Below are 16,598 nucleotides of genomic sequence, written 5' to 3' on the forward strand. Positions count from 1 at the left end.
CCAGCCCCGAAGACCAGAACTATGCAGCGTCAGGGAAACGAGGAGGGAGCGGTGTAGCGAGGGGACCACCGCTCCAGCTTCCTGCCCCCCTCCAAGGACGATGCACAGTGGTTGGGCACCTCAAGGGACTCTACCTGAGCTCCTGTGTTGAGGACCAGCCATGCCAGGCCCTGGTGGACACAGGGTCTACCATTTCCCTGATACGACCTGGCGTGCTCCCTGAAACATCCGGGCCACTGGTGAAGGGTTGGTTGCCCACAGACACCCAGCTGATGACAGTGACGGGGGAGAAAACTGTTATGCGGGGGAAGAAACCGTTGCGGATCCGAGTGGATCTAGAGCTGGTGCACGACTTCTGGCTCGCCGACATTCAAGACCAGTGCATCATTGGCCTGGATCTGCTGAGCCGCTGGGGGGCCTGCGTCGACACCGCGAAGCTGGCTATCACTCTTGGCGCAGAGACTTTTGCCCTCCAGCGCGGCCAAAATGCAGGGAGCGGGGACCAGACGAGACAGGCGTCGGGCAGCTGCCGCTCAGCAGATTTCGGATGCCGGTGGCTCCGGGTCATCTCCACTCGCCTCAGCCTCAGCCTCAGCCTCTCAGCCCGACAAACCTCCTTCGACCGAGACCATCGAGGCTGTTGATGACCTTTGGCAGTGCAGCAGCGTAGGCCTCAACGTCGACCAGCGCCAGCGGTTGAGGTGCCTCCTGGACAAGAATGTGGACATCTTTGCCGCCAGTGACAAAGACTGTAGGCAGACGAGTCTGGTCCAGCACACCATCGACACCGGCTCTGCTCAGCCCATCCGTCTGCGCCCACACCGGCTGCCCCTCTCAAAACGGCAGGTAGCGGAAGAGAAGATCCGTGAGATGGCTGCGGCTGGGGTGATCGAGCCGTCCAATAGCCCATGGGCGACACCTGTGGTTCTGGTGGGGAAGAAGGATGGCAGCCCGAGGTTCTGCGTGGACTTTCGCCGTCTCAATGCAGTCACCATGAAGGACTCGTACCCGCTGCCGCGGATCGACGAGGCCCTAGATTACGTTACCGGCTCCAGTTGGTTCAGCTCCCTCGACCTACGCAGCGGTTACTGGCAGGTGGAGCTAGCCCCCGACACAAGGCCTAAGACTGCATTCACCATTGGACAGGGGCTGTGGCAGTTCAGGGTCATGCCATTTGGGCTCTGCAATGCGCCAGCGATGTTTGAGAGGCTGATGGAGAGGGTGCTCGTGGATATCCCTCGTAGCCGCTGCGTTGTGTACCTGGATGACTTGTTGGTGCACGGTGGCGACTTCGACAGTGCACTGTCTCACCTGAGCGAGGTCTTGAGTGCCATCCGACGAGCTGGGCTGCAGCTCAACCCCGCGAAATGCCGGCTGTTGGTGAGAGAGACCACGTTCTTGGGCCATGTGATCAGCACTCGAGGTGTCGCCACTGACCCCGCAAAAGTGGCTGCGGTCCGGGACTGGCCGACTCCCTCGAACGTCCAAGAACTGCGGAGCTTCCTGGGCCTAGCCTCCTACTACCGTCGGTTCATCAAGGGGTTCGCGACGATAGCCAGCCCCCTCCACTGCCTGACTGACAAGGGACAGCTGTTTGGCTGGGGGGATGCCTGTGCTGCGGCTTTTGCACAGCTGAAGGAGGCCCTCACCAGAGCCCCAGTCCTGGCCTACCCCGACGCCCGGCAACCTTTCATTGTGGACACTGATGCTAGCAATGTAGGAGTCGGGGCGGTCCTTTCCCAGCAGGACGAGGCTGGAGAACGGGTGGTGGCGTACTTCAGTCGTGCCTTGGGGCGAGCCGAGAGGAACTACTGCGTGACCCGGCGGGAGCTGCTGGCCGTAGTGCTAGCGGTGCGGCACTTCCAGCCATATCTGCACGGCTGCCGGTTCCTCCTGCGCACTGACCTTGCATCTCTGACTTGGCTCCTCAACTTCTGTCGCAGGTGCTTGAGCTGGTCCACGGCTCGGTGGGGGAAGGACACTATGGGAACGCCAAAACTCTCCGCCGCCTCAGGGGACGGTTCTACTGGCCTGGCTGTCGACGGGATGTGGAACTTCATGTGCACTGCTGTGACACCTGCACGGCACAGAAGGGCCCAACTCAACGCTCCACTGCCCCCCTTCAGCAGTACCTGGTGGGGGCCCCAATGGAAAGAGTGGGAGTGGACGTCCTAGGGCCTTTCCCCGTCACAGAGTCAGGGAACCGGTATGTGTTGGTGGCTATGGACTATTTCACGAAGTGGCAAGAGAACCACACCGCTCCACCCATAAAGCGATGGCTTGGTTGAGCGCTTCAACCGCACGCTGGCCACCCAGCTCGCCATTCTCACCAGCCGCCACCAGCGGGATTGGGACCGACATCTGCCCCTGGTCCTTTGGTCGTATCGGACTGCGGTTCAGGAGTCCAGCCAGTGCACACCTGCCGCTCTGATGTTTGGACGGGAGCTCCGGACGCCTGTGGATCTAGTGTTCGGGTCCCCCCCCGAGCCGGAGATTGATGGTGGGCCAGAGATGGACTACTACAGGAGGCTGAGGGAGCAGCTGCAGGTGGTTCATGACTACACCCGCCAGGCCCAGGCCAGCGCCGGAGTACGACAGAAAAGAGCCTACGACACCAAGTGCCAAGGGGGGGTTTTCATGCCTGGCGACAAGGTTTGGGTGTACTGCCTGGTTCGCAAGAGAGGAGTGTCCCCCAAACTCTGCAGTCACTGGCAGGGGCCGGTGGAGGTTGTGGAGCGGCTAACAGATGTGGTGTACCGTATCCGCATGCCGGGCCCGGGGCGCATGGTGGTGTTGCACCGGGACAGGCTCTCACCGTACCGACCGCTCGCTCCGGCAGATGCCGGGGCAGGGGATGATGATGGCACCCCATGTTCTGACCCGAGTGACTTTTCCCCCGCCGGTCGTGACCGGCCAGTGCGCCAAAAGAAGGCACCTGGACATTTGCAGGACTTTGTGTGGGGTAATGGGGTCGTCGGGGACGACTGACCCCTTAGGTGGGGGCTATGTAGCGGGTCAGGGCTGTTCGGGGTTCTGTTTGTACAGTTATGTTTTGTTTATGTTGCCATAGTGACGGGTGACGCCCTCTCGCTGCGACGGTGTGTCCTTCCAGGGTTAGAGGGCGCCCTGTGTGTTGTTGTTGTTGTTGCCGCGCTGAGCAGTTAGCTAGCGGCAGTGTTCTTCTGCAAATGTTAATAAACGGCTGTGCTCCCTGGCTAGCTCACGGGAAGCAAGACCAAACGATACCTCCGTCTCCTCCTTGTCCGAGCTCGCCACAATATGTTACAAAATATATATTAGCAATAATTAAAAAAAACTCTGAATAGCAGTATCTGTAGACTGTACGATAATACATACAGAGAAAACCCAACAATCAGATGACCCCTATGGGCAAGCACTTTGGTGACAGTGGGAAGGAAACTCCTTTTTAACAGGAAGAAACCTCGGGCAGAACCAGGCTCAGGGAGGGGCGGGGCCAACTGCCACGACTGGCTGGGGGTGAGAGAAGGAAGCCGGGATAAAGACATGCTGTGGAAAAATCTTGACATGAAGAACTTGAACTTATTTATATAACTTTTAATATTATACCACAGTATATTTCAAACTAAATAGGCATCTCATTCTCTTTCTCTTGAAAGTAATTTTTTTAAAGATATAATGCATTTCAAATCAAATCAAATCAAATCACTTTTATTGTCACATCACATGTGCAGGTACATTGGTACAGCACATGTGAGTGAAATTCTTGTGTGCGAGCTTCACAAGCAACAGAGTTGTGCAAAATACAATAATGTAAACAAGCAAAATACAAGAATGGCTACATCTGAAACTAATAAATATATGTACAATATATAATAGTATATGCATTTCTGGATGTGTATACTAAATATTTTTCTACGTGTGTGTGTGTGGGTGTGTGTGTGTGTGTGTACACATATTTTACAAATTAAATAGAGTAAACAATAAATAAAATATATAAAAATATACAGAGTTGAGACATGTGCAAAACAGTGGCATTACTGTACAGTATGGAGTGCATAATGTTAAAGTTCCAGTAGTGAAGCTAAGGTGTCTATGACGTGTTCAGCAGTCTGATGGCCTGATGGAAAAAGCTGTCTCTCAGTCTGCTGGTTCGGGACCGGATGCTGCAGAACCTCCTTCCTGATGGAAGTAGTCTGAACAGTTTATGGCTGGGGTGACTGGAGTCCTTGATGATCCTCCCCGCTTTCCTCAGGCAGCGCTTCCTGTAGATGTCTTGGAGGGAGGGAAGCTCACCTCCAATTATCCGTTCAGAGCACCGCACTACTCGCTGGAGAGCTTTGCAGTTGTAGGCGGTGCTGTTGCCATACCAGGTGGTGATGCATCCAGTGAGGATGCTCTCAATGGCACAGTGATCGAAGGTCCTGCGGATGCGGGGGCTCATGCCGAATCTTTTCAGTCTCCTGAGAAAGAAGAGGCGCTGCTGCGCCTTCTTCACTGTTTTGTTTGTGTGTACTGACCACGTAAGATCCTCAGCCAGGTGTACGCCAAGGAACCGGAAGCTGCTCACTCTCTCCACAGCAGCGCCGTTGATGGTGATGGGGGTGTGTACTTCTCTGCACCTCCTATCAAGTCCACTATCAACTCCTTTGTCTTTGCGACGTTGAGGGTGAGATAGTTGTCTTGACACCAGTGGGTCAGGGCGCTGACCTCCTCCCTGTAAGCCGTCTCATCACCATTGGTGATAAGACCCACCACTGTAGTGTCGTCCGCAAACTTCACAATGATGTTGGAGTTGTTAGTGGCTGTGCAGTCGTAGGTGTAGAGTGAGTATAGGAGAGGGCTCAGTACACACCCCTGTGGAGCACCAGTGTTCAGTGTGATGGGGGATGAGGTGATGCTGCCCAGTCTGACCACCTGGCGTCTGTCAGACAGGAAGCTAAGGATCCAGCTGCAGAGGGAGCTGCTCAGTCCTAGATCCTGCAGTTTCCTGTCCAGCTTCGAGGGAACGATGGTATTGAATGCTGAGCTGTAATCTACAACAGCATTCTCACATACGTGTCTCTCTTCTCCAGGTGTGACAGGGCAGTGTGTAGTGTCAGGGCTATGGCATCATCAGTGGACCTGTTGTGGCGGTATGCAAACTGTAGAGGGTCCAGTGAGTTGGGTAGTGCAGAGCAGATGAAGTCCCTGACCAGCTTCTCGAAGCATTTGCTTACGATGGGGGTCAGGGCTACAGGTCGCCAGTCGTTCAATGAGGAGATGGTGGAGGATTTGGGTACAGGGACGATGGTGGCCATTTTGAAGCAGGCTGGGACTACAGACAGAGAGAGGGAAAGGTTGAAGATGTGCGTTCACCTTCCCGAAGCACCTCCGCACATAATCCTCAGACACAGTGTGCGCACTGACGTCATCCGCGGTGCGCACACTGTCCGGTCTCATGGTGTTCGCTGTGTCGAATCTAGCGTAGAATACGTTTAGATCCTCACACAGAGAGGCTGTGGTCTGCGGTGTGCTGGTTTTCCCTCTAAAGTCTGCGATCGTGTTTAGTCCCTACCACATACTCCGAGGGTTGTTAAACTGTTGCTCCACCCTGTCCCTGTACTCACGTTTGGCTGCTTTGATCGTCTTCCGGAGTTGGTAATGTGCGTGTTTGTAGTCCGATGTGTTCGCGGAGGCAAAGGCGGTGCTCCGTGCCACCAGTGCCGCGCGAACATCTCCGTTAATCCAGGGTTTTTGATTTGGGAAGGATTTAACTGTTCTGGATGGGACGACATCTTCCACGCATTTCCTGATAAATCCGCAGACTGAGTCTGTGTACTCGTCAATGTCCCTAGCAGCCACATGAAACATTTCCCAGTCCGCGTGATCAAAACAGTCCCGCAGCGCAGACTCCGATTGGTCCGTCCAACAGTGCACCGCCCTCCGGGTTGGAGCTTCCTGTTTCAGCTTCTGCCTGTAGGCGGGCAGGAGCAGGATGGAGCGGTGATCTGATTTGCCGAATGGGGCGCGGGGGAGGGCTTTGTACGCATCCCGGAAAGAGGTGTAGCAGTGGTCGAGTAGCCGATCTCCACGAGTGTTAAAATGGATGTGTTGGTGGAGTTTGGGTGAGACTTTCTTCAGGTTTCCCTTATTAAAGTCTCCGGCTGTGATAAACGCTGCCTCTGGGTGTGCGGTTTCCTCGCTGCTGATCGCGCTGTACAGTTCCCTGAGTGCTCGGTCAGTATCGGCTTGTGGGGGAATGTAAACAGCCGTAATAATCACTGCTGTAAATTCCCTCGGTAGCCAGAATGGCCGGCACTTAATCATCAGGTACTCCAGGTCCGGTGAGCAGAAGGATTTGACCGGGTGCACGTTCGCATAATCACACCAGCTGTTGTTGATCATGAAACACACACCACCGCCTCTGCTTTTCCCAGTAAGATCCTGTGACCTGTCCGCGCGATGCACAGAGAACCCCGGTAGTTGTATTGCGGAGTCCGGTACCTTGTCCGATAGCCAGGTTTCTGTGAGGCAGATCACGCAGCAGTCCCGCATCTCTGGCTGGAATGAGATCCGTGCCCGAAGCTCGCACAGCTTGTTCTCCAGAGACTGCACATTAGCCAGTAATACACTGGGTAACGATGGTCTGTTAGTGCGCTGTCTCAGTCGAACCAGAACGCCAGATCTTCTCCCTCTGCGTCGGCGTTTGCGGCCTCCAGGGCCAGAGAACAAAGGCGTCTCAGGTGAGATGAATGGGGGGTCTGCAAACGGAGCGTCCGTGTTGCAAAACTTGAACTCCGGAAAGTTATAAGAAAGACCGTCTTTTATGTCCAGTAAGGTTTGTCGGTCGTACACAAGGAGACATGTGCTGCTCGTGAAAAAATAAAGGAAAAGTAAAATTAAACACAGAAGAAAGCTGTTGCTTGGGGGAGCTCGCGACGAGGCTGCCATACTCGGCGCCATCTTGGATAACAACTTGGGGTCAACTTGAAAGAAAGGCAGACATGTAATATAAAAGTGAGGTCCGAGTTCAAATATGAGATGATATTTGACTGTGCAATGTGATATTTAGAATCCCCATATACCAGTATTATTTCCTAAACACAAACACAGGCAGTAAAGATATTTTATGAAAGTTTGAACTTTTTTGACCTTGAAGGCGAGGTCAGAGGTCAAATATAACACGATATTTAAGATCTTTATACACTACATTCTATATGTTGACAATAAACACCACACTTGTAGGACTCTACAGGGAGTGCAGAATTATTAGGCAAGTTGTATTTTTGAGGAATAATTTTATTATTGAACAACAACCATGTTCTCAATGAACCCAAAAAACTCATTAATATCAAAGCTGAATGTTTTTGGAAGTAGTTTTTAGTTTTAGCTATTTTAGGGGGATATCTGTGTGTGCAGGTGACTATTACTGTGCATAATTATTAGGCAACTTAACAAAAAACAAATATATACCCATTTCAATTATTTATTTTTACCAGTGAAACCAATATAACATCTCCACATTCACAAATATACATTTCTGACATTCAAAAACAAAACAAAAACAAATCAGCGACCAATATAGCCACCTTTCTTTGCAAGGACACTCAAAAGCCTGCCATCCATGGATTCTGTCAGTGTTTTGATCTGTTCACCATCAACATTGCGTGCAGCAGCAACCACAGCCTCCCAGACACTGTTCAGAGAGGTGTACTGTTTTCCCTCCTTGTAAATCTCACATTTGATGATGGACCACAGGTTCTCAATGGGGTTCAGATCAGGTGAACAAGGAGGCCATGTCATTAGTTTTTCTGGCCAAACTGGTGGCAAGTGGCATCTTGGCAGCTGCACGCTTGACTTTTCTCAGTTCATGGGCAGTTATTTTGCGCCTTGGTTTTTCCACACGCTTCTTGCGACCCTGTTGACTATTTTGAATGAAACGCTTGATTGTTCGATGATCACGCTTCAGAAGCTTTGCAATTTTGAGACTGCTGCATCCCTCTGCAAGATATCTCACTATTTTTGACTTTTCTGAGCCTGTCAAGTCCTTCTTTTGACCCATTTTGCCAAAGGAAAGGACGTTGCCTAATAATTATGCACACCTGATATAGGGTGTTGATGTCATTAGACCACACCCCTTCTCATTACAGAGATGCACATCACCTAATATGCTTAATTGGTAGTAGGCTTTCGAGCCTATACAGCTTGGAGTAAGACAACATGCATGAAGAGGATGATGTGGACAAAATACTCATTTGCCCAATAATTCTGCACTCCCTGTATTTCTGTGTTATGAGGCTTTTTTAAGTCAACCTTGAAAACTTTGGTGGATAAGATAAATTTAATGGAATGTTAACATGACCCCACTCTGCACCCTGTAGAGGTGACACACACACACACACACACACACGCAACTGCTACCAAAAACATAACCTCCTTTGTGGCGGTAATTAAAGCAAAGGACCAGAACCTCTTGCTACAAGCCTCATTCACTCAGTCATCCAGCACTTTTATTCTGTTCCCAAGTCTAACAGTTAGGCACGCACCCACATGTCAGGAGTTCAGTATCTTGTCTAAAGATGATTACAGTAAACATGCAGACTGGAAGAGGGAGCAAATCACATTGCTTTCTATGCCACCATTGCGCTTGAATGGAGTCACATTTCCCTTATTGACCCTTAACAAGGGAATGTAGTTTTCAATTTATTGTGCACAAAACTTTCAGATTACAGGGAAATGGTGTCTGCTGTTAAACATTTAAGTGACTACAGCAGAATCCTGATGTAACAACTTGAGCGTTTAGATTAAACAACATCAAAGTACAGAATGTGTGGAGAAAATGTGTTATCATATTTCCATACATTTAATATATTTAGTTTAGATTGGACTTTGTGTTGGTAGCAAAGGAAAAATCTGAATGAAAACAAGCTGCAGTCAACACCAGAGGATGCTGTGGTGCATGCAACCTCGTCAAATACAGAACCACATAACCGGGCCAACACACTGAGATCCCCACACTTCTGTCAACTAGGTCGTCCCTACGTGACCTGGGGGGAAAAAAAGACATGTCTGTCACAGCTCAACAGTTGCCTCAAGACACTTTATATTGTAGGGTAAAAACCTTACAATGATAGAGAGAAAACAGAACAAAGCTAAATAGCATTTTTAGATTGAGATTTTAAAAAAAAGAATATAAGCAGAAGCCTTGACAAATGCCGTGATGTGAGGTAATCTGTTCCTGGCCTGGACTCGGTGATTGCCTTTTCAGACATCATCATCAGAGAGTCTGTCACATTTGACAAAGAAGGGCCTGTGGTGAAACACTTCGCTCAAGGCCACCTATGTTTGTGATTCAGGGTAGTGACAGCATTTAACAGTCACTTCAGCTTTAGATCAGCTACCACCTACCAGCTTCAGACCTTTCAGCTGCTCCTGCTCCAGGATGATATACTGCCACGGAGAGCCCGTTCATCTCCAGTCAATGCGTGTGAGTGGCCACTGTATCTTCTCAATAGACATTCGAAATGATATAACCATAACAGATGCAGGTCATGAATCAAAGGTCTTAAACCACCCGGCTAGCTGATCTGTTCCACAGGTGCTACTGTCCAAATCTGCTCTGGATAGACAACGTGAAGGCACCGCATAGATGTACACACAGAGAGTGTAACCGGCCCTGCTGTCCTAGTCTCCGTTCCCTGTGCTGTCCTTTCTCCCTGATGCAAGTCTACATCTGAGACTCACGCAGACCACACCGACTATTCCGGCCTTGTGTGAACCGAGCTTGTGAACGCAGTGACCCCATCAAATCAGCAAAGCCAGAGAGAAAGCAAAGGGGGGAGAAAAAAATACGTGAGTGAAAATTCTGCACAGCATATCAAAGCATAACTCTTGTACCCTTTCAGTTGGCCCAGCTCAAATTAGAACAGCATAAAAGTCTGCGAGTGCCTGAAAACTAAGGATCACACATGTTTCAAATATGCTGAATTTTAATTGATAATAAATTGTGCTTTTGTAGACCTCAGACGATGCATTGAAGTAGTTAAAGGTGTTTTTTTAATGCACATAGGTTGGAAAATGAGAAGAGAAGAAAAATAATTGATGGCTTTTGCGGTTCTTTTAAGGGATTTTTTGTTTGCTTGTTGAGCTAGTTTCCTCAGATGAACTGTTGGTTTTACCTGCTTGGCCTTAATCCAAACTAAATTAAAGGGACAGTAGTGTGGGTATGCACTCATGAGGAAAGCATTATGAAGAACCCTGACTGTTATACTTGGTCCTCTGTGCACCACTGAAACAATTTTGACCTGTCAGCATGAAGCTATTGTGGTTCAAATCTTCATGCACATAACCCTGATATGCTTCACTTACAGGACTCTCCACTACTGACTGTGAAAAACACACAAGCATTCCCATTTTGGAGACACTATGATGTAGTTACCTGGTTTGTGCATTGTATCCAAGCTCTGCGAAGGTTCATGATTCAAACCCTCACCTTTCTATGTAAAGTTCTGGAGTGTTAAAAACTGCCTTAAATATTAAAAGAATGTGCATTACTGGGTGAAAAGTGGTTCTGGCTGATAGCTGTGAAATCAACTTTAGCATTCTAACTCATTCTTTCACTATGCAATCATTTGAGTACTTTTCTTTTAATGATAAACCCTCTTCTTTAATGCAGATTTTCAGTCTTTATCTTTTTGTCCATGTAGAATTGGTCATTGATGTAAAACTATGCAGACAAGCAAGTACCACTATACCCTGGTGACAACCACACACATACAGAATAATCCAACAAAAGATTTGAATATCATGGTAATTTAGACCTTTCAGTGACTTCTTTGAACTGGTCTTTTTCTTGGGTGGAATGACTGACATAATTCGGGCTGGATACTTGACCATTCATCTTGGTAGAATTTGTAGAGCCCATTTTAATTACTTGGTTTACAGTTAGCACACTCAAAAAAATTTCAGTGGGGTTGAAGCAGGAGCTTTGGGAGCCATTTCTTAATAACTGCAGATTCTGAGAGTTATTCAGCACTTAACCAAGTTCTGGACAAAAACCTTAACTGCTGCCCTCAGATGAGAATAAATTGGTTAGGATGTTCAGGAACAACCAAGGAACCACCATGGCTCAATCCTGCCAAAAATCAACACCTTCAAGCGTGACTATAATGTGCAGCTGCCCATATGGATGAGCCAAACGTCTTGAGAAAACTTTAATGGTTGCATGTAACAAACAGTGAGCAATTTGGTCACAATGAGAAGACCTATATTTGGAGGATGAGTAAACCTGAGGCTTTCAAACCTAAGAAAATTAGACCAACTGTCAAACATGGTAGTGGTAGCATCACGCTCTGGGGCTGTTTTGCTGCCAGTTGTACTGAATATTGTTAGAATAATGAAAAAGTGGGGCTACTTCCATGTCCTTCAACTTCATGTCAAATCAACAGCTAGTTGGTTGAAAGTTTGATTCAGTTTGGGTGTTTCAACAGAAAATGATCCCAAACAAACAAAACTGGTTTGGAATAGATAACAACAATTAGCTTCTGCAGTGGTCTTCCCAAAGCCCCAACCTCAACCCTACTGAAAATGTATGGACTAGGCTTAAAAGCCAAGTCTGAACAAAGAAAACCAACCAATTTAAATTAACTCTACAAATTCTGTCAAGAAGAATGGTCAAATATCCAACTAGGATTATCCCAGAACCTCATTGATGGCTACTAAAAGAATGTGGTCAAGGTGAGTCTTGCTAAGGGAAATTTAACCAAATCCTGCTTTTCACCTTGTGTGGATTGAAGAAAATCCAAAATTTCAAACTTATGCACCAAGCAATCGAGCAATACAGTTGAAAACAGCTTTTGCTAGCTTTGCTTGACTCCTTAAATATACATTAAGAAACATGGCTGTTTTGTCTTGTGCCTTGAAGCCCTTCTTTGCAATGTGCAGAAGTTAGGGAATTATAGGGAGTAAGCAAAACCACTATGTAGCTTATGAGAGTCTATGTTTCAAAACTTAAAAGTATCTTGTTTTGAATTGATAATTTGCACAAGATGTGGAGGTGCCACCCTGCACTCCCCTGTTACACCCTTTTTGTACAGCTATACTTGCATATAGAGGCCCCAATCTCCGTAATTAAGTCCTTTAATCAGTTATCAGGTATATCTAATTAACTTGTATTTCTAAACGGCCATCTTTCCAAAATAGCATTTTGATCCATACAGTTAGTTTGCTTTTAGTTGTCAAAATCTGGAAAATCTGCAAAAACATACCAAAGATTAAACTATCTTTAAATCAGCTATGTGAATGAAGCAGTCAAACCCACAGACCTCAGTGTCCTGAGGAGTTGTCTGTAATGTCATCCCGTCCATAGTGGATGGGATGAGGGATTGAGAGATTCTAAAATGAATTAACAGCGTATCAGAGAGCAATAAAAGGTTGGCAAACTTTGTGTTTGTGTTGTTTATATCACTTTCTGATGTGATCCAAGGTGCTGCAGATCTAATATTTTTCAGAGTCTAGAGACTCAACAGCTGCTGAAGTGCAGGTCTGACCTCCCGGGGGGTTTTGCCAGTAAAGGAACACCATACATGGGCTGATCTCTGCCTCCATCACCGCTCTGGATGGGAGAAACAGAATCTCATCTGGGAAGTAGAACACCCTCGTCGAAGCCCACCAAGGCCTTTTGCTAGTAACCCAGAGATGCCGGCTGGCACGGCATGAAACACATAACTCTTGTATGGGAGTGGATCTGAGGTTTACGGCCTGGGATCCTTACCCAATTAGGCTGGACCATGGAGGCAAAACAAAATAGGGTGAAGTTTTTACAATGCCACATGGGTGTTTGGAATGGATGGGTTCTGTTTGGAGGTTTGCAGGGATGAGGAGGGGGGCAGGGTGGACTGTGGATATGCTATTCCCAAGTCTCTTTTATCACAACCTGTCAGCGGAGCTACACAGGTACAGTACACAGAGAAGCTGCTGTCTGTCATCACAACAGGTACAAAGGCACCAAATCTGGTTCCGCACTCCTGTTAGCCTTAAAAAGTAAGATCGCTATGACTGTGCCCTATAATCCCTCATAATATGGTGTTACAAGACAAGAAATGAGGAGGAAAGAGAAGATCCCAAATGTTTATTTTCTTTATACATTACACAAAATACAAAAGTCCACTTGATTTCAGAGAGGATGTGAGGTACAAAATCAAAGACAAGCTTCCATGGTAATAAATACCCAAGAAATAAGAGAAGGACGATATAAAATGAGCAGCTGCTTTGGAGAAAATGTGGTAAATAGAATATTTTACAACTCATTCTTTTGGATGAAATCTATGCAGTCATACTCCATATGCAGTATGGCACATGTCCTGGTGTGCCACACCGAGTAAATGTTAGGATGTTAAAAGTTCCTGGTCACATAACAAGTATTTAAAATGGAGAGTTCAAATTGTTTCATGCTTTGATGCCAAACGTCTACAAGCTATATTTCTGCATAGGTCAGAGAGGATATGAGGGAGGGCAGAGTAAGGTAACTCTCCTGTGTTCACTTACATGGCATTTGGGTTAATAACTCCAATGGCTGGACAAAGAAATGCTTCCCTGCAAACTGACAACACAAAACATAAACAACATCATAGTGAAACATTAAGAACTCCAAATGTAGCTAGAATGCTCAAAAGATCTCGACAGTACTGTGGGCAATGTTCAGAATATAACAGCTTAACATTATGTACAGATATTAGCCCTACTGAGGGCTGTTGGTGATCGCTTTGAGAATGTCACATGTGTTCTTAGAGATGACTTCTTTCAGTTTCCGTACCCGACGAGGGCTAGATGCTCCCACGTAACTCTCAGGCTGAAGGATGGCCATGCCATCGCTGACATTGCCCATGATGATGACCTGGCCCTCTGCAGCAGCAGCTGTGATGTTGGGGCATGGGCAGTTCCAGTCCATGTTGATAAAAGTGACCTCAAGGGGCTCCTTGCCAAAGAAGCGGAGACCCATCTTCTCATCTTTGAAGATCTCCTCCACAGTCACGAGGGCGTGGCCTGAGTCTTTCTCCTCTGTCAGCTCAGACATGCGACCCAGGATGACGAAGTCGCTGCGGCAGAAGCTCGTCACCATCTTGCCTCTCGGCTTGCAGGCCTTGCAGTTTTGGTTTTTGGGGAAGGGGCACATCTCCTCGCAGCCTTCTTTAGATTCAAAGTTGTTGTCATTTCCTTCACAACCGCCGTAAATGAAGGACTGACACTGCTGTAGGGTGGTGCTGTACGCCCACCGCGGCTCGTATGCCTTGCAGGGGCCTTGCAGGGTGGGGAGCCCACAGGGGCCCGACAGTTCTGGACCACAGCACTGCATGCACTCCTCGTATGTCTGGAACACCTTCCTGGGCTGCTGGCTGCTGTTGTGGCAGTGCGTAAAGGAGAAGCAGTTGTTGGATTTGGACTCGTAGTACCAGCTGACTTTCTGCAGCTCACTCCCACAATCATCTGCGCTGTCAAGGGGTTTCAGACATTCGTCAGGCAGGCAGCGGGTCTGGTTCTTGGGTTCAGGAGTTCTGTGTAACTCTGTGGGCAGCACAGTGAATGGGTGTTTGGCTTGCACTAAACCGGATGGGTTCTGAGCCGTGCAGGTGTAGACCCCTGAATCGCGCAGCTGGGCGTTATAGATGACAAGCTGACCGATGTTTGTGACCACCATGTTACCCCTAACATGATTGGGCCTCATGAGAACCCTCTCTACCCCATCAGGCATCTGCTTCTCCCATGTGATCTCAGGCCGGGGGCGACCGATGATGTCACACAGGAAGCTTGCTGTTTCCCCGACATTCACAGTCTGTGGAGTGGGGCTGCTGATCAGTACAGGTGGCTGAGGCTCGGTGGTGGGTGGGATAGTCGCCTGAAGGGTCGCAGTGGTTGGCCGGAGAGTGGTCACCTGGGGGAGAGAAGGGCTTGTGTTGGGCCACATCAGATGGAAGCGGCACGTGACAACAGTCAGGGTGATGCCCTTGGAGCACGCCTCTGCATCCATGTAGCACTTGTTGTAGTAGGTCATGCTGTCAGAGGCGCAGGTAAAATGTGGCTCCTTCTCACAGCGGTCCCGGCATTTGCACACCGGCTGACCGTCCCAGATGTCGCACTCAGAGCCCTGCTGAGTGCACATGAAACCGGCGCAGGTTGCTTCCTTTGGCATTCCCACGGGGCCCTTCTTTCCATCCACATAACGGGCTGCCACACAGCTTCGATTCCCACACACATTTTGACAACACTTCTCATAGGACTCGCACTCCTGCAAGAGGAGAAGGGGGGGAAAAAGTGCTTTGAATCCAAGATGGAACAAAACTAAACTTTCCATGTGAGATATAAACAGTTAAAAAAGTCAAAAGCAACTTACATACCTAAAATAGAAGCAGCTGAAAAATAACTACAACTAGAAAGAGTCATGCATGATATGATATTTACAAATTAAATAGAAATAAAACAGAAATATTGCACCAGTAAGGCACATATTCTAATAAAGTAAATAAATGTGTAATTGTTCTTTTTCTACAGTCATAATTACAGAGTCTGTCATCATTTTTGTGCACTTGTATTTTGAGTTTAGTCAATTTGATAAAAAACAAAACCAAGGACATCAAACAATGTGGCACACTACCATCACAATAATATAGCTATCCTGACTTTTCTTTCTTTCTTTTTTGTTCACTCTATTTGAAAATCCCACATGCACTATTAACAAAAAATAAAACAAACCACGATAAGCTTTCATTCCAAGTTACTGCCATGACATTACCTGGTCAGATTCACACTCTCGTGTGCAGGTGCTCATGGCGTCTACCCACAGGTTGGGGTTCATATCATTGGGGCAGATCCCCCCGTGCGTATAGTCAATGTGGGTCAAAACTCCGACCTGGAGCTCCATCCACACTGACACACACGTCAGGAACCAGATCCAGCGCGGAAACAGCATCCACCACATCTTCAGAGCGGCGCGCAATTCAACAAGTGCTGAAAGTTAAAACAACCAAACGAACAAAGTAATGTGTGTTTCTGTGATCCGGCTGTAAATCAGTTGTTCTCGAAATAAAGGCAGGTGTGCAAACGAGTCAAAGCGCATCAGTCTCCAGAGTCCGTGCGATGTGTGTCAGTTGATAAATTCACTTCTCTATTTATACCACCAACCCTCCGCCATCGCTGCTAACAAGACGCGCCAAGTAACTCGCAAAATGACAGTTATGAGTTTCTCCTTAGATGTTGAAAGAAGCTAAAAAAAAAAGCGAAAAGCTGGCGGGGCACCTGCCTGTGAAAAGGATTGCTGGTAACCCCGTTTAACCCTTTGCGGTCCCCGCCGGCGCCAGGGCGCACCGTGCACTATGACGCACGGAATAAAAAAGTCTCAAAGGCATTTTTCAGCTTACAAAAAATGTAGTTCTTATTATTTAACGACTGCAAAACAGCAAAAAACACATGTTAACACACATTCAGACTGTTTGAATTAAAGCTGCGGTTTTTACAGGTAACAAGAAGTGATGTACTTTGCCTTTACATACTATGAATATAGAATATTACTTATATCACACACACACACACACACACACACACACACACACATATAAGAAAAATGAGTCACTTTTACACAAAAT

The 16,598-nt window shown here is 47.7% G+C and overlaps 1 protein-coding gene across 1 annotated transcript; it reads right to left on the reverse strand.

Annotated features, from left to right (window-relative positions):
- Positions 1–13,087: 13,087 nt before the first annotated feature.
- wfikkn2b (WAP, follistatin/kazal, immunoglobulin, kunitz and netrin domain containing 2b) lies at positions 13,088–16,178 on the reverse strand. Its single transcript, XM_082544288.1, has 2 exons — positions 15,749–16,178; positions 13,088–15,244 (listed from the first exon to the last, which is right to left on the reverse strand). The coding sequence occupies exons 1-2, from the start codon at positions 15,932–15,934 to the stop codon at positions 13,700–13,702; spliced, it is 1,731 nt and encodes a 576-aa protein (XP_082400414.1). The 5' UTR covers positions 15,935–16,178; the 3' UTR covers positions 13,088–13,699.
- Between the last annotated feature and the right edge of the window lie 420 nt (positions 16,179–16,598).

The sequence above is a fragment of the Aulonocara stuartgranti genome (assembly GCF_965226115.1).
Source record: "Aulonocara stuartgranti genome assembly, chromosome: 8".
NCBI classification, from domain to species: Eukaryota; Metazoa; Chordata; class Actinopteri; order Cichliformes; family Cichlidae; genus Aulonocara; species Aulonocara stuartgranti.

Coding starts and splice junctions, on each gene's coding strand:
- wfikkn2b (XM_082544288.1), bottom strand. CDS start 15,934: ATGTGGTGGATGCTGTTTCCGCGCTGGATCTGGTTCCTGACGTGTGTG. Junction 15,245..15,748: donor GAGAGTGTGAATCTGACCAG/GTAATGTCATGG, acceptor CTCCTCTTGCAG/GAGTGCGAGTCCTATGAGAA.